The sequence below is a fragment of the Lissotriton vulgaris genome, chromosome 4_1 (genome assembly GCF_964263255.1).
Source record: "Lissotriton vulgaris chromosome 4_1, aLisVul1.2, whole genome shotgun sequence".
NCBI lineage: Eukaryota > Metazoa > Chordata > Amphibia > Caudata > Salamandridae > Lissotriton > Lissotriton vulgaris.
Window position 1 is genome coordinate 1,538,158,731 of NC_141691.1, and position 18,865 is coordinate 1,538,177,595.

General features: G+C 47.3%; 1 protein-coding gene across 1 annotated transcript in view; it reads right to left on the reverse strand.

The window, feature by feature from the left end:
- Positions 1 to 18,865, reverse strand: part of NSMAF (neutral sphingomyelinase activation associated factor) — a 606,375-nt gene that overhangs the window by 370,221 nt on the left and 217,289 nt on the right. The window contains exons 12-13 of the mRNA XM_086965781.1: positions 4,038 to 4,146; positions 2,062 to 2,238 (exon numbers count right to left, since the gene is read on the reverse strand). Of these exons, the coding sequence (XP_086821907.1) occupies positions 2,062 to 2,238; positions 4,038 to 4,146 (286 nt within the window). The remainder of the gene's footprint in view (positions 1 to 2,061; positions 2,239 to 4,037; positions 4,147 to 18,865) is intronic.

Genomic DNA, 18,865 nt, shown 5'->3' on the forward strand with positions numbered 1-18,865 from the left:
CACAAAAGGTGACCTGAAGCTAAGGGAGAACCCACCGGCGGAGTAACAGGCACGACCTCATGTACTTCCGTGGAACCCGATGGCACCCCAGAGGAAGGCGACGATCCAAGAACAGAAAGAAGAGATTGAGAATATTGTCTCATCTGGGTCAAAGACTCCCCAAATCCAGGATAGGTGGGGAGACTGGCGGACTCATGTCTCGGCACTTCAACAGAAGAGTGGTGATCAGGCAGGAGGTGCCGTGACTTCGACCACCAGCGCCGAGACTTATCCCCAGATGTCGAAGGTTAAGGACGCCTTCGGAAACGGTTCCTAGAACGGATGCGCGGTCGGTCCCTACAACACTTAGAGGATCGAGGACAATGGGAAGACCTCGAAGGCTGTGACTACCACGCTGCCACAAGCTTCATGCGACGTTCCCTGCATGCATTCAGTCGGAGCGGTTGACAAGAGTCTCACTCGTCCGAGTAGTGGTGCTCACCCAGACTCCACTCCACATGCAAATCGAGGTTGGATCCGTGGTGGACATTTGTCGACCACAGGTCTCATGAGGCTTGAACACCAAGGACATTGAAGGACGACACACTGTTCCGTCAATGAAAGAAAAATATCAAGTAGGCCTAAAACGGCCAGAGAACCTGCAGTGTGGATTCGCATGTTAGCGCAGAAAAGAACGAACTGATGTCAGCAACGGCTTAAATGGACTCAGGTGACGTCACATTCCAGAGATGACATCACTGCAGGGTCGTTCAAATCCCTGTACCGACGCGCAGAGGTGCTGCTGAGAAAATTTTCGGATCCAGTCCGGTGCCATCGGAGGATTCTAAGATAAGGAATCTGCAGCTAGATCTCTCTATCAGACTATAAATGCTTATAAATACAAGAACATTGGGGCAACACTATGATATCAAAGTTCTATACATCATTTTTTCTATAATTAATACACAATTAAGAAGTAAATTAGTGTTAAACTTCGATGCACATGGGGTACCACTATGAATATGAACATACCAAACACCGCTACTACCCACAAAATGTTCCCCAGAACCACTAGGAGCTCAAAACCAACCAGAATATGTTTAAATGCTACCCTCATATTGCAATAACGACACTGGAACCCTCCAAGGTGAACTGCATTGGGGACAACGCGAGAGGGCGCATTTTGATTCTGCACGCATTATATTTTCCATATAACTTGAACAACAATTCGAGTTGCGGCAACATTTCTCCAGTTTATTGTCTATGGTATAGGTTTGACAGGCAGTTCTGAAAAGAAACTATGAAACTTTCCTTAACTTGAGAAACAGGCACAGTGCATAGAATTGTTTCAGTGCAGCAGCAAACCGTGTAGGTGTCCATATGAAACTGCGTGTTGCTCCACCCGAACCACTTTTAACGTGGTTAGGCACTTCCGGCTCAGCCCATTCAGTCATGAAAGCAGTCCAGTGTTTTCACTAAGCCCCGTTTTACCAGGCCCACTATTGCAGAACTGTCGCTTTAGGTGGGCCTAGTCCTGTCAGTGCTGAGATGGGTCCCTAGTGGGCTCTCCATTTTTGCCCTTATCCTCGGTGAGGAAAATAAACCTTAGCTATGCAGCAGTGCTACCATTCACTGCCTTTAAAGTAACTTCGAGGAGACTCGTTATCATTCTTTCACAGTCATTTCAGAAATTAAGCATTTTCAATAGCCTACACCACGAAGCCATAGTTGCTGCTTATTTATTTTATGCAACTAACAACTATTGACAAAGCCAATAGTTCTGGCTTGTTGCAAATGTTATGTTTTTGTTATATTATATATCTGGATGCAACGACAGAAGCAGCAAAATACCATTTGGACGGCACACTATGCTAAACACAGATTTTCAGTTTGTGTTTTAAGCCACGCCCGTAATTACGCCAGCCACGCCCCTTTGAGAGACCCTATAGTTTTTTCATCTCACTTAAAGCCCTGTATATTCGAGCTCTTATCAAGACACATAATCGACACAATGTGTGCTAATGACCTTCTCCAAAACAAACTGGCGTCGTTTTGTCATTTTACAATGCTTAATAGTTTTACCTAATTCAGAACTCGTGTAATCTGCAATTATCCAGGGAAAGACGGGGTACTGGGAGAGATCGTTACAGCTGCGGTCGGCCAGGTTGTTGAGGTGCAGGAGGTACTGGTTGTTTGTGATGTGTCCCTTCTGCCACTGCAGCATGTAGCTCTCAGCCGTGTGCTCGGTTACATGATTCTCTGTATAAAAAAAAGGAAAATCAGATACGTGAGCATCGTTCTTATCTCAGCCATCACCACGCAGTTCCCTGATACAGCGGAAAATATGAGAAGAGGAAACTAACTTCTCAGATAACCAACTTCCTGCAACAAGCCAAAGATCATCATCTGAAACCGCCAATGACAGTTTCAGGGCCTACATATTTAGCAGAATGACGGGCAGAAGCATGATGTAGAAAATGGATCGCTGATAACACATTCATTATTTTAAAAAAATTAAAAAGCCATTAGAATTAAATTGAACAACAAACTGACATGATTGATGCACTAGGAGTAGAGCAAGAAGTGTAACCAGGTGTAAGCAATACAGAGAGGTGTTGGTGAGATAGCATCATGCTATCTCACAAAGACTCCTCTCTCTATTAGCATGGGGCATGGGAAGCGGACGATAGCTCTATAATGTGGCAGAAACTGGAATCAATGCATATGCCACGATGCATCAAGTGGCTCTCAACAGGCAAGAAGAGATGAAACGAGCATGTTCTGGAACAGACATGGTCCGCATTACTAGGCTCCGGGAATTAGGGCGTGGTTGTACTGGGCCCGGAATTACCGGCTAGAGACTAACTCCACACCCATCTGATGTTGTCAATATAAGTCCCCAGAATGAGGAATAATCACAAAAGGGTGGGTCAAAACCTGCAGGCTTTCCCGATTCCAGGGACTTTAACACACACATTTACCACCTGCTCCGAGCAGGGTGTTAGAAGTTGCTGTGCAGGGACCGTGGGTTGGGCAGGCTGTCAAGGGCAGGAGTACAGTCAATCAATCAATCATAATACTTGTAAAGCGCACTACACACCCGTGAGGGTCTCAAGGCGCTGGGGGTGTGGGGGGTCCTGCTAGTGATCGAAGAGCCAGGTCTTGAGGAGTCTACTGAAGGCCACTAGGTCCTGGGTCTGTCGTAGGTTGGTGGGGAGGGTGTTCCAGATCTTGACGGCAAGGTGGGAGAAGGATCTGCCGCCGGTGGTCGTTCCTCGGATGCGGGGGACTGTGGCGAGGGCGAGGCTGGCGGGTGGGGGTGTAGAAGTTGAGTCGAGTGTTGAGGTATGCTGGGCCGGTCTTGTGGAGAACTTTGTGTGCATTGATGAGGAGCTTGAAGGTTGTGTCTACATTATTGCTGAAGGAGGGGGTCAGACTGGGGCATCGGTGCCTACCTCAGAACGTTTGTTCTTTTCACAGATGCAGATCTGAACATTTAAATATCTGGCCCAGTATTCTCTCACCCGGTAATTTTGGGTGTGGGAACTCCTGGCTACTTGGAATCTGCCGGACTCAATGATGGCCTTCAGGGAGTGCCCCCTGAAACATGTGCTCAACGCAGATGTCGTGCATATAGGAGCTGTGAGGGAGAATGGGGAGTAAATGCTGATTAGGTCACCTGCGAGTGAACATAGCTAAGAGCTAAAAGTGAACAGTGAGAAGGGATTTGTGGACTACCTTTACCACACTTGCAAGTAAGAAGGTTGTTTTCTTGTTACTACTGTTATGTTGGCTAGAATACAGAAAAAACAGTAACCCGTTTATGTTATTCCAAATGTCAATATTAAATAAAATTTTGGTAGGTGATTTGGTAAATATTTTGGGTTTAGGCTAATGGTGATTAGTGACCGTTGGAAAGAAACAGTAATGCATACATACTCATCGACAGCAACGCAAATAAAGAGCAGTTAAAGATAGATTTAAAAATATAGATAAAGAGGAAACTTTTTGATGCCCAACAAGGAAGAACTTGTAGGATAAATGTAAAAACAGCAAACCTAGATATCGTGCGATGTAGAAATACAGCTCATCACGGTCTTGAGATTTGTAGAATTTAAGGTAAATGTCAGAGCATAAGTCATTTTCTGTGCAAAACACTTCTAAACCCTGGGAGAAAAGGAAGAAGTATTATATGAAGTGAATACTGCAGTGAAATATAGCTTACGTTAAACGTTGAAAGGACATGAGATAGCACCAGTCGCTTAAGGGAATATATTTATAAAGGTCATCTAAAATCAACACATCATTCCAGAGTACATGAATCCTATTCGTACTGTGTGCTGTTTCCTACTTGCCCTTTAGAACTGTACGCAAATACAGCTTCTTTGCTACAGAAGTTGTGCATCTCCGGGAGGGATTCATTTTATGCAGGCGCATTAGACATTATGCTTTCAGTGTAAACAAGCGTCCACAGTCGAGCAAGAAGAGCTTTTCCTATATGGTATATCATTTAACGACACATGCCATTGATAAACATAGCAGTCAAATGGAATCACTCCTTAAAGTAACATATAAGGATTAAAATCCTGTAACATCGATCTGTTCTGGTCCCCAGTTGCAGAGATTTGTCAACATCTCAGGCCTGGTAATTGGTGAAAACAAGATAGTATTGTTTACTTTGACAGAATATGCAAGAATACCATCATACGAGCTGCAGAACACAATGAGAAACTGAGAAATCCTGTTATCTTGGCATTCAAATCACCCATACGGCGGAAAAACAATACTCCTACAGCATGGAAAGGGTTGAGGAAGTCAATTCTCTGTGTAGCCAGCCATGGGTAGAGTGCTTTCAGTCAAGGGCAGAGTTGCAGTTGCAAAATGGAGGTTCTTCCGAGGTGCCTGTACACTTTGCAAAACCCATGTGCTCAATCCACAGATCGACATTCAAGGAAACGGACCATCTATTGAGATCATTAGTATGGGTGGGTTGGAGGGGCAGAGTGGTCTGAGCAGAGAAGTTTTTCCTCCAAGGTAGCTATATGAGACACTTTCACCAGTACGCCTGATAAATGGGGCAGTCAACCTGTAGGTACCCTACACACAGTGAGAGTAGTGGCACTAATGTGGAAATATGCAGTAAAGAGTGTCTTAAAACGCCCCCAATCTCTAGATCGTTGCAGATTTGGTGGCTACAGCCGTTCTGCAGAATATCTGTCAGCATGTGCACGGCACAATGGAAAAACAAGGGGCACCTTACACTGGTCGGCCAGTATCCTACAGATACAATTATCACCTTTGTACATGCGTGCAATGCATATGGAGTTGGCCGTACGCCATTCTTAAAATGTGTTCAATTGTTGGAGTGTTGTTGGCGACAGAGCACAGCAGTAAATTGGTATCAGAGCTACAAAAGGCCTTTAAGACCGATAATCAACCCCCCCCCCTTTGTTTTGAAGGTCAGAAAACAGTGGGAGGAAGATCTGCAAAAAATCCTATCAGATAACAAATAGGAGTCATTCTATTCTTTAGAACTGATAGCTAGCAATGCTACATTTAAATTATAGCATTTTTACTTTTTGAATCGTACTTATGTCACTCCAGTAAGACTTAATAGGCTACTCAAAGACCGATCCCCTGTGTGTCCCAGTTGTGGTGGAGTTGCCGCCATGTTTCTGCATGTGACATGGGAATGTGGTCCTATAACAAGCTATTGGAAGGTTGTAACTAAAACACTGAAGAGAGCAACGTCCCTCAACTCTACTTTAAAGCAATTTTTCTTAGAAAGTATTCACAAATTCAAGACAGGCAAGGTGTCATATATTTTCACTATGTTGGGACTAGCACTGGGTAAATGAAGAATAGCGATACATCGGCTTTCTTCCAGGTCCCCTACAGAGTCCATTTGGCTGAAAGATGTGACTCAATGGACGTATGCAGAAGAACGGTGACAGAAAGAGGTGTGGAGGGATGAGAAAGCGTGCTGAGGTCATAGCATGGATGGAAAACATGACTAACTCGCTCTCTGCTGCACCTCAGGCAGATAAGCAAACTGAGGGTCTGGAATTAGACCATCGCTGAAGGACTGATTAGGAGTAGACATCACCTGGCCTGTAACATAAGACCCACTTGGTAATATGTAACTGTATAGCTGGAAATGGATCCCTGTTGACCTTTCTCCGGTGTTAGGATAATTCTCATTATGATGATTTTTTGTATCTAAGTTACTTTCATAAAATGTACTGCACAAATCTTAGTCGCTCCCAGTAATCAGGAGGGAGCTCAATTATATCAATGTGACATTGTAATTTCCTGTGCTTTTTTCTTGTATTGCATTATTGTTTTTTATTGGAAGTTGAAATGTAACTATATAAAGGTTGTAAAAACAGATAGGTTTTTTTCCTATCAGGGCTGCAAATACCACTCTACAATGTCAACATTTTGCTGATTTTGTAATATTTATTGTTTCAGGCGTTTCGGAACACACCTACTTGTGGCAACCACTCCGTCAGTGAAAGTCAAAAGATCTGCCTTGAGTGGTGTTATATGTTTGAGCGCTCAGGACATGGAATGAATGGATAATCTAAGTCTACAGGTAATATTCAGGTAGGCAAACAGTTCCATTCATCCTTTAATGAGGGGAATGGGTGGGTAAATTAGGATGTATCTTAAGATGCAGCAGGAAAACTCTTCTCAAGGCATTAGGTTGGGCTCTACACTCCTCATAGGTGGGCCTCAAGCAGCTAATATTATTTTCTCCTGTTCACTCTTTACACTGCTTGAAATTGGACTGGCGTGAACAGACTAAAAATACGGCAGAATCAAGAGAAATTGTTTAACGGGGCAGTGAATTTCTGTACTTCAAAAACTACGATGTTGATTTACAATTCCCGCCTATTTCTCTGGATAAATCTCTCGAGATAATGAAGGCTTCCCTATGGACCCTTGTCCAGCACGAGTACTGATGTCTATTGCAGAAGTAATTAATCCAGTGGTGAATCGAGTGTTGAACTCTTCACTGGCGGAGGGAAGAATGCCGGAGTGCTGGACACACACTAGAATTCTCCCATTGCTAACAAAACCTACAGCTGACCCACTGATGGCGAGTAACTACAGGCCCATTTCACTGTTGCCTTTTTTCTCCAAAGTTTTGGAAAAATACGTAAACAGTCTTACCACAGAGTTTATGGAGGTTAACAACATATTACATCCGAGTCAGTCTGGGTTCAGATCTAACTTTAGTACTGAGACAGCCCTACTAGAAGTTTCTGAAACTATCAAAACCACCTTGGATAGTGGGGGGAATGCAGTACTTGTACTACTAGATCTGTCGGAGGCCTTTGACACCGTGCCCCATGACCAACTCCTGGATAGACTCCAGGATTGGAGGCACGGTTTTCAAATGGTATACTTCCTTCTTAACCTCATGCGCGCTAGCGGAATTCCGCTCCTGCGCTGAGATTTTTAAAAACGCACTTTACGTGACGAGCTGGGCTCGTCATCAGCGTGCGAGGAGGCTACGCCATGACGAGCCCAGCTCGTCATCAGCGTGGAAGGGGTTAAATGGCTGCTAGCAAACTGTATGGTCCCCTCCGTTCTCAGCCCGTATCACCCCCATGAAAGTGGGTGTTCGACAAGGCTCTGTGCTTAGCCCAGCCTTGTTTAATATGTATATGGTCCCACTTGCACTTTTAGCGGAGCAATAAGGCGCTAAAATTGTGTCTTACGCCGATGACATGCAACTTCTGTTTACCAGTGAGAAGGGCAGCGTGTTTCGAGGTAGTGAGATAAACATCTATTTAACGGAGGTCGTCTCCTGGCTAAGGGAGAGCCAACTAAAGTGTAATCCCAAAAAGTCGGAGATTATTTTTTTTGACTCGACTGGAGCATAGAGTGGCGCCTTTGGTGGCCACAGGACATGTCTCAACCCAAGTGTTCAGTCACTTCAGAAAAAAAATCTTGGGGTAAAGATGGATTCGGACATGTCCATGAAGACCCAAATTCAAACTGTGGCCGGCACCTGCTTTGGGCTCTTAGAAATGCTGAGGCCCTTATTGCATCTAGGCTGGACTATGCCAATGTCCATTATTTAGGCCTACTGAGCCGCCTCCAGGTGATCGAGAATTCGGCAGCCAGAGCTATTCCTATGACTGCACCCAGGGATCACATGACTTCCCCACTTAAAATCTCTCCACTGGCTTCCGGTGCGTAAGAGGGTCCAGTTTAAGGCCCTCATTTTGGCCTTCAAGGCCCTATACAACTCTGGGGCCCATTACATTAGGAAAAGGATACAGCATTATGCCCCAAAGCGGACACGGAGGTCCTCGATGCAGTATCTGATGACCATTCCTAGGTTTTCCTGTTCTCGCAGGGGCGGTCGCTCTTTCCAATGTTAGCGCCCTGCTTATGGAACGGTCTCCCCATTGCCCTTAGACAGACAACTGACCTAGACGAGTTCAGGAGGAAGTTAAAGACCTGGCTATTTCGATAAGTAGCATTAATCCTGGAGCTGTGTGTCCTTTTTCTGCCTGTTTTCAGTGGTTATTAGCGCCGGGACACTCCATGGAGTAGCCGCGCGCAAATACCCAATTACAATTACAATCTCCGTAGCAGAGGGTATTTTGAGCAGAGGGAGGTGACACTACCCTTGAAAATAACAAATACGCAAGGTGCAAATTTCCCCAGTGATGTATGGCTCTTCATTACAAGTCCCACAGATCACAATGTTGGATTACATGGAAATACAACACATTTTTACAAGTTCTGACCTGAAAAAAAAATTCACAGCTCTGTGTAATAATTAACTAATTTGCCATTTTTTTCCTGGTGACCTCTGTACAGGGAAAAACGCCTAGGTAAGTATTTATTTACTTACTCATCAGTTTCACACTACTATTCTGTCTCTCTGCCGCTAGCCCCACTTTTTCTCTCACATTCTAACCAGATTCCACTACTTAAAGCTGTTCCTCCATCACATCAGCTGAATTTCCTCCAAACGCTCTCCCACAGTCCACCTGGGTCAGGGCTTTTAGTTGGATGAAAAAACTGGCGGGTCTCTCAAAGGGGCGTGGCCAATGTAATTAAAGGCGTGGCTTAAAAACACGCAAGCTAAAAATCTGTGCTTTTTGTTTCTGTAGGTGGGTTTAGTGAGGGTGACTGATGGGGAAGCTATGTACGTCCTGGCACCAGCACGGGAAGGGCATATCGGCAGGTTTGGTTGTTGCTGGTATATTGCTCCTGGGTGGGGTTGGGGGGGGGGGGGGGAGTTGTTGTTAGGGGAAGTTGTAGGCATCGCATGTATGACACGTCGGGCACGGGACTGGAGGGACACAGAGTAAAGTATGGGGGGGAGGCGGGACACGTAGTTGACCATGGGATACAAGTTTGTGAGCTGGAATGTGAGGGGGCTAGGTACTGGCACAAATCGATACAGAGTACTGTATTGGCTCCGTAGGCATAGGGTTGCGATTGCCTGCCTTCAGGAGACTCATCTTACTGAGGAGGGGGTGCAGAAGCTGGGTAAGAAATGGCGGGGCCAGGTGTTCCATTCTTCTTATTCTTCATATGCTAGAGGGGTGTTGATTTGGGTGGCGCCTGGGGTCCCCTCTGCAGTCCAATATGCAGAGGCAGACATTCAGGGAAGATATTTGCTCCTTAGGGCTAAGTTGGATGGTAGGGAAGTTACCCTCCTGAATACATATGCACCGAATGTGGAGCCTCTGAGTTTTTTTCCGGCTCTGCAGGATGTTCTGGTTGACGACCTGGGAGTGCCGCTTTTTTGGCTGGGTGATTTTAACTGTGTTCTGGACTCGGCCCTTGATAGGTCTCCGCCACGGGAGGGCACGAAACCCCGAATGACAGTACAGCTTCACAAGGTTATGGAGAATATAGGGGCTGTCGATATATGGCGGCAGGCCAATCCGACGCTGCAGGTATACACCTGCTTTTCTCCCACTCATAATACACACAGTCGCCTTGATAGAGTGCTAGTAGCTAATGTAGAGAGCAACAGGACTATGGAAGTGACACATCAGGCGCGCTTTCTGTCCGACCACTCCCCGGTGGTTTGTCTGGTGCGATGAGGAGCTCCGGTTTCCCGTCCACGAACTTGGAGGTTCCCAGTAGATATCCTCCGTGACTCCGTGGGAAGGGCACATGTCGAGAAGGCCCTAACAGGCTATGTAGACCTTAATTGGGAGGTGGGAGACCTATCGTTGGCTACTAAGTGGGAGGCCCTGAAGGCAGTGGTGAGGGGAGCCTGTATGGGATTGATATACGGAGTCCGGAAACAACTTCTCAGGGACTTGCAGACGGCAGAGGAGGGGCTCTTGCGTGTCCAGACTGCGGGGTCTCCTGACGGCCTACAGCGAACGGACGAATGGGTAGCCCAAGGGAAGGTCCATGACATTCTAGACCGACTGGATAAGTACACCCTAGGCCAGGGCTCGATAAATCAGAAAAATTGTACTAGTCCTGCAGGTCTAGTACCTTGGAACATCCCCTCGACCTGACTGCAACCCACTTGACCTCCGTCTCTGAAAACGGAGCAAAAGTGACAAGATAACAGGATTTAAAGGCATTTTTATTGCTCATTCCCTTTGTGAGCAATAAAAATGCCTTTAAATCTTGTTATCTTGTCACTTTTGCTCTGTTTTCAAAGACCGGAGTCAAAAGTTAGTTTATCTACCTACTCGCCAGAAAGGGCGAGTAGGACCTAAAAAGAGCTCATCCTCAGCAATTCTTCCTCGCAAATGCGAGTTGGCGAGTGGATTTGTCGAGCCCTGCCCTAGGCCAATATAGGCAGAGGCTTCACAGAGAGGGAGACAAGTCGGGGCGACTGCTGGCCTGGATCCTCCGTAAGGAGCAAACCCCGGAATGCATTGTGGCTCTGGGGATGCTCATGGGACTGTGGTCCACTCGGAAGAGGCGATTCTCAAAACTCTTAGGTCCCACATTCAGCTGGTATACACTGCGGACCCGGACATCTCCGAGGCCGTTTATTCCCCTTATTTGCAGGGGCTGACCCTCCCATCTATCTCCGCAGCCGATCAGAAGGTCTTGGATGTGGCACTGACAGCAGACGAGGTGCAGGCAGCCCTTGCCCGCCTGCCGCGCGCAAAGTCACCGGGTAGTGACGGATACCCGCCGGAGTTTTGCCAGGAGTTCGGAGCCATGATGGGGCGTCTTTTGGTGCAGGTCTACGCCGAAGTTTTTGAGACCGGATCTCTCCCGCGGAGCATGTCCAGTGGAGAAATTTGTATAATCCTTAAACCAGGGGGGGACAAGCTCGACCCTTCCGCATATCGCCCTATCACCATGATCAACACAGACATAAAAATGTTGACTAAGTTATTGGCCACCCGGTTGGCCCCGTATATGGCGCAGTTGGTCCACCCGGACCAATGCAGCTTTTTACCAGGGCGTAACACCGGCATGAATCTGAGGCGTTTGTAACAAATCATACATGAGGTCCGGGGATTGGATGACCAGATGGTGCTCGTCTCGGATGACCTGGCCAAGGCGTTCGACATCGTGGACTGGGCTTACTTGCAAGAGGTTCTCTGGGTGGTGGGCCTGGGCCCAAACTTTTGCCGTTGGGTCCGCATTTTGTACAACTCCCCCAGAGCTTGGGTGAGATTGGGAACAGCACGTTCGGAGGAGTGGCAGTTGGGGTGGGGTACACGACAGGGGTGTCCCCTTTCACCACTTCTCTTTGCTCTAGCGATAGAGACTTTTTGCTGTCCGGATCCGTGTGGAGATGTTGCAAAGGGGCATACAAGTGGGTAACACGTGTAACATTGTCTCCTTGTATGCAGATGATGCCTAGTTTTTTCTGAAGGCCCCAAGGGAGGCGCTCCCGGTGTTGCTCCATCAGTTGGATCGGTTTGGGGATGCGTCGGGACTGCGACTCAACAGACGTAAGTCTTTGATTTATCCGTTGTCGGGCTTAGGGTCAGTGCCCAGGGACGATTTGCCGGAGCTCGGGCTCCGTTGGGAGACAGATCGTTTTTGTTACTTGGGGATTCAGGTGGCGCCTACGGAGGCGAGATCCCAGGCCTGCAATATTGATAAGGTGCTTCAGTCCCTGCAGTGCTCCGTGACCTTTTGGAACCCCCTCCCGCTGCCTCTAATGGGCCGACTTGCTGTCGCTAAGATGGTAATCCTACCTAGGACACTTTATATATTGCAAAATACGTTGTGTCCCCTCCCCCCTAGAGTCTTTCGTACACTGAACATGCTCCTTACGTCCCTACTTTGGGCGAACCGGCGTAGTCGGGTTGCCCTCCACACAGTGGTGAGATCCTATGATGAGGGTGGCCTGGAGGCCCCATGCTTTGACCTGTACTATTATGCTGCGCAGCTGCTGCCGGCTGCCAGATGGTTTGCGGAAACGGATGTCTGGGAGACGCAGCTATTGACGGGTAGAGCACGGTGCAGGAGCTCCAAGTGGAGTTGATGAGGGGTATGGGGGCAAGAGAGACTCTGCCCTACATTGTGAGGCATACGGCAAACGTTTGGCACCGCTTCGTTGAGAGGGTGCTTCGGGCAGCGCCCTTTCACAGGGACTTGCAGCTTTGGATCCTGGCGCCTGTGGTGTTGATGGAGCAACAGATGACCTTCCGGGCCTGGCGGGAGGGAGGCTGTGAGACCTTGGCAGACCTATACCCAGCCGACACCTTTTTGACATTTGAACAGGCAGAGGAGGCTTTCGCCCTGGGTAGAGGACAGTACTGTCTAGACGGAGGCGGCAGAGCGGTCCTAATTTTATTGGACCTCTCTGCCGCGTTCGATACCGTCCCCTATGAGCTTCTCCTCGCCAGGCTGTCTGCTATTGGCATTGGGGGAGTTGTGCTGGCCTGGTTGTCTTCTTTTCTCTCTGACAGGTTCCAGCAGGTCTGGATGCCCCCTCACGCATCTGAGCCCAAACCACTTCTCACGGAGGTCCCTCAAGGATCCACTCTTAGTCCCTTACTGTTCATTGTTTACATCACCCCCTGGTTTATCTAGCGGAACAGTATGGGGCTAAGATTATAGGGTATGCAGATGATACCCAACTGCTGTTTACCTGGCCAGACGACAATCTGGATACGTCGCCAGTACATAGGTGTTTGTCCTCTGTATTTCGCTGGTTAACCCAGGCCCAGCTGAAATGCAACGAGGACAAATCCGAGGTGCTTTTTTATGGTACCTTTCCCTCCTCGTTTAAGAACACACTGTGGCCCCCTAATATTCCCAGCCCGAAAGAAATGGGGAGACCTGCAAAAAATCTTGGCATCTGGTTTGCAGAGGACCTCAGATTTGAGGATCATATTAAAAAGTTGACAGGTACTTGCTTTGCCACGCTGAGAATGCTCTGCAAATTCTTTCCTCTGCTCCCTAGGGAAGCCAAGGAGATGGTTGCTCGGGCTCTCATACTGGCAAGGCTGGATTACGCGAATGCGCTGTTCAGTGGCATCCCGGCCTACCTGGTGAAACGCCTGCAAATTATCCAGAATGCGGCTGTCCGTCTGCTATTTAATATCCCAAGATGGAAGAGCGCGCGCGCTGAGATGCGCACCCTCCATTGGCTTCCGGTTGCACAGCGCATTCTGTTCAAATCTCGGGTGCTCGCGTTCAGAGCAATCCATGATCAAGGCCCCCTGTATCTGAGAAAGAGATTCATTTGCTATGTCCCCGCTCGTACTCTCAGATCATCCACCTTGTTCAAATTGTCTCTTCCCCGTTTTAAACGAGCCAGGCTCGGCGGACAATCGATCTCTGTGATCGCGGCTCGGGCCTGGAACGCTCTCCCCCTCCACTTGCGGTCCACGCAGACTGTGGCGCTATTCAAGAAAAATTTAAAAACACATTTATTTAAGAGTGTAATTTAAGAGGCTTTTCTGCTGTTTTGCTTTCTGTCTCTACCATATCGCGCCAGGATACTCTCAAGTAACGGAGCGCGCTATAAAATGGTTTATACATACATACATACATACCTGCATTACCAGGGATTGCAAGAGGTGGTGCGGTCACTATGAACGCAGTATCTAGAGATTCCCCCAATGACTCATACCCTGGACATCATACTATCTTGTGGCAGAGGACGTCGACTTGTTTCTCTGCTGTATGCAGCCATGCGTAGGGACTCTGCCCCGCCGGTTCCCCCGGCGTGGGCGGCCTGGGAAGTGGATTTGGGAGCCCCGCTAGAGCAGGGTCAACGCACGCGAATAGGGGCCCTTACAAGGAAGGTTTCCTGTAATGCGCGCTTAAAGTTGATACATTTCAATTTCCTGCACCGCACCTATCTCACTCCGATCTTGTTGCAGCGTTACTCCCAGGGTAGGAGCGATGATTGCCCCAGATGTGCCGCGGAGGAGCGGGGTTCCTGCACCTGGCCTGGGGTTGCCCAACGGTCCAGAGTTTTTGGGGGAGGGTAATGGAGCACACTGTTGCCACAACGGGGATCTGCATTGCACGGACACCTTTACACTGCTTGTTGGAGTTGGTACCTAGGCCAAAGAAACTTAAGTTGTCTTATAAATTGATGCAATTGATGCTGGTGCTGGCCAGGCGTAGGGTGGCGATTACTGGGATGGGCCAGAGGGCCCCAGAGGTTCCCAGGTGGCTGAGTGATGTGCGGGAGTGGTCCCTGGCGGAGGAGACACATATGCAGAGCTGTAGGAGGGATGAGAAGCTGCAGGAGGACCTGTGGCCTGGCGCGTAATGTGTGCCACGATAGGGGTCTTGGAACACGTCTCCCATGGTGATTCAGAAGGGACGAGTGGAGAGTTATTCTCACCGATGGGTTCGGGCACTGAGGAGGACAATGGAGACGCCCCCGGAATCACGGTGGCGGTGGGGTGAAGTGTAGGGACGAGCCCGGTGCTCACAGGACGCTATCTGTTGTCTGATTATTTGCAATGTATCTTGGGTAACTATGTATCTCAGTGTGGCCTTAGGCCAACAAACCGTGCCTTAATGAGTCAGTCGATGTGCATATGTGAAGTTTTGATGCCAAATGGGGGGATGTGATAGTTGTGTATTTTTCACAAAATGACAAAAATAAAGTTAAAAAAATAATAATAATAATTACATATATAATTAATTTTACACATAGGACAGCAATATTCATGTAGACTGAATGTATCGGACTGCACATTCCATGGAATGCATCATTAGAGGCGGGGAGAGCGGTTGTGTAGCTGAGCTGTTTATTGAAGGCAGACGAGTTAAAGAAGTTTGGCATAAGTGCTCTTGCAAGTAGATGATGATGACAAAAACCGGCATCGCGCATTGACAAGGAATTAATACCAAGTAAAGAGACATTTGATAATACAAAGATAAGTGAAGATATGTGAGAAGTGTAAGAAAAGTAGTCAGGGAAATTAAAGATAAAGAAAGAGAGAAGCCAAAAAATAACAAGCATTTACAATGCAACGGTTTCGCCTTTGTAAAAGTTACAGCTATTGGCATTGTAAATGACAATATTTTTTATTTATGTGTTGGTTTTGAAAACAGATAAATTAATGGCATTGTCATTTAGAATGCCAATAGCTTAATCTCTCGCAAATGGACGATACCTTACACGTATTGTTTCTAAGCACTGTATTAAAGGTAGAACGATAACAACACATTTCACGAGCACTTAGATACATTTGATATATTGAAAACGGTTGCTAACATTTCTAAGACAACACAAAACATGTATTCACACAACTAACACACAATAGATCGTTTATAGTAATCAAATGGTACATATACTGAGAAAATGAGGGCCAATGGGGATTCCGCAGCAGCAAGTGGCCCATAGGAGGGGCCACGTGTGGTGGGTCTTTGGGGGGGGGGTGGGGGGGTGTCTGTCTATTGTTCAGCACCCTCATGCCCAGGGGACCTTAACCCCAAAGGTGAGGAATTTACATCAACTGCACCTTGGGGTGCCGCCTCCTTATGTGTTAAGAGTCTCCAGCCATATTGTTGAGAGCACTACATAATATTCCCTGAAATGGTAGATGAAAGCCCGGGGGAGGGGGGGCAGGGGGGGCACACTCCTCCCTTCTGACCCTTGCCCCGAGGAGCTAACGAAGTAGCAAGGGCAGGGTCTCCCCCGGGAAAACGAGCCAGGAGGGCAAAACCCTGTCCCGGAAAAGTGAGAAAATCGGAGGCCAGAAAGAGGACAACAGCAAGCGCCATTTTAGTTGTAGTTACCGTCTCTGGTCGTGGACTGCTGCAACCACAGGAATACCAAGATACCCCACGCTCCAAAAATAGACTTACATTGGATACATGCGCCTCTAATTAACACACAGGGCGTGGGCCAGCACCATGTCTTGACGTCATGAAGTGTGGTGTCACCCCTAATCGAGAATGGCAGAGCTCTGTGGTCAATGTTCGGGCAGATGCGGGCAAGGTGTATTCTGGTATTTGGAGTCCTACATTCGAAGGTGAGAGATAACTACAAGTACCAGAGCTGGCAATCACCAGGGCTGGATTAACTACTAATGGTTATAAATGCATGTAAGCACATTTGAGGATCAGGCCTCTTGGCGCTAGGTAAACTACGGACTGGCACAAGGAGAAAACAGTGGAATTCGAGGCAGTTTTAGATGAACTGAATGATGCACACAAGACCTGCAGAAGAGCACACAAAAACGTACAGACTGTACACAGTCAGTATGATTGTGCATGTCCCATCAGTGATGCACACATAAAGAAGGCAATTGGTATGTGTGGTTATGATCAATTAATAGTGTTATTTTGTTTTTGATAAAAACACTTTTTTAATTTAAAAAAAAAGAGAGATCACCGAACACTAGGACTTTATTACAATTATTTAGCTGGAGAGAACAAAGATTACGGCCCCCAGAATGCACTGGTATGCTCCATGAAAGCAGAGGTTGAAATACAGCCTTCTGCATGCGACCCCTAGGAACCCACAGGGCACCTGCTGCTGCACACACAGCACAGGCATGTTACTCATTCGAGAAGCCATGAGTTTGCCATGGACAGTACCCCAGGTGTAATGCTATTTGATATGTTCGGCTAGGTGAGGGCGAACCAGGCAATACCAGAAATTTGCCTACACCACAAAGCCCCCTTTTCGAAGTTCTGAGTGTATAAGGCAATGGTGCATGTGTACCTTAAGTTAGAAGCACTACAAACGTATTTAAAAGAGAATTTATCAACATTTAGTTTTAAAACTCCCCCAAAACACTTAATGGAATGAATGTTCTAATCCCTGTGCAGGAAAGCCATCATATGTTGGGAGGTGCAAGCGGTAGGACGGGGATACATTATCCGACTGGCTGGAAGTAATTGTATACATGTTTTCAAACTAATGAGGTCCCGCAGAAAAGTGTTCTCACAAGACAGGCCTGGGATTTAATAACGCCCCCACCAAGCGCGGTACAATATGACTGTTCATACAGAGATGGGCTGCGCTGGAGCCCCTCAGACAGCTAACTACACCTCAGGCCCAGCAAAGGGAAGCTGTACAAGGGAACGTATGAAAAACGCGAACAATACCGCCAAACCGGGGCAGCCCGGACAGAAAGTAAAGCGCAAAACAGCAAACATTGAATTAGTGTCTTAATATCCTCCCCTCCGCCCCCCACAAGCAAGGCTTTTTAATTACTGAATGTAGAAACTAATACCTCCGTTAAGCATTCATGTGCATCGGCCTATCAAACCATGTACTCAAATTAAATGTGTAATCCTTCAAAATGCCTGCTTCTAAATTAATGAGTTTAAGGAGCGTGGAGTTCACCTGAAAGGATCTGGAGGCCCTGATCTCTATAATTCGCGGTCTAATTGTGCTGGGAGTTGGTGAAAGGGTGTTCACAGGCGGGGAGAGCTTGGCCAGCTCCGACAAAGCAGACCCCCCCCCCCCAAAAGAAATCTCCTAGTTCGAAAACCGTGAACAAAACTCCGTTTCGAGTGGACTGTGTTGATACAGGAAGCCAGTGTCTGTGACCAGTGCTAGATTGTCAACCTAACAACCCAAAATCAGCCACTCATCACTGTCGGAACAGCAGCGGAACTGCAAACTGGTGTACACTTCTGCTTAATGTTTGTGAGGTAGTGTACAACATAACTTAGCATGTGTATTTGTAACGTGCACGTTCACCCAGAAGGGTATCTTGCAGCCGAACGACAGATGTTTATTATTACCCAGCTCAATGGCAATGGCATATATTTGCAATAAAAAATATTCATTGCACCAGCTTGCAAAGGCTACACTTTTTCGGCCTTGTCAGTGCTTTTTTGCACTTCTACAAATTCTATAAAAGTATAGTGCCACCTAAACGAAGTGTCGTTATTACAGAACAGAAACACTATAGACATATGATAAACATTTTTCTACAACAGAAAAACTATAGCCATGTAATATATATTGTCCTATCTGCGCATTGAATTTGCAGCCTTTTAGAACATTCTCTAACAGCATTAGTTATTAACAAATAAAAAAACTGCTTTTATTTTTTTAATGAAAACCATTATTTGACACTGCAATAAATTCTAGATACCTGAACTAGGTCCATGAGCAGGCCCGCTGCCACCATCCCCAGCCCGGCCAGGAGGATGGGCAGCAAGACCTGGCTGGCGATACTGAAGGAGGTCTCCGGGAGAAACCCGTCTACAGACCTGGTGAGTTTACAAGTGAACCCTCGCAGCTTCTTGCCATGGTAGCAGAACTCCAGCTCCAGCTGAGTGACCACCATGGTCAGCACTGCTAACCCATCGCCTCGGAGTCAGGGACGGAAGACGGTGCCGCGTGCTGTCTGAGCCCCCGCATCCGCTCAGGTGTGCTGCCCGGCTCCTCGACAAGGGGGCGAGTTCAGTGTCAGGAGAGAGGTGGTGACGTCAATAATCGCCGGGTCGAGCTAAAGTCTGAAAGTATTCTCTCTAA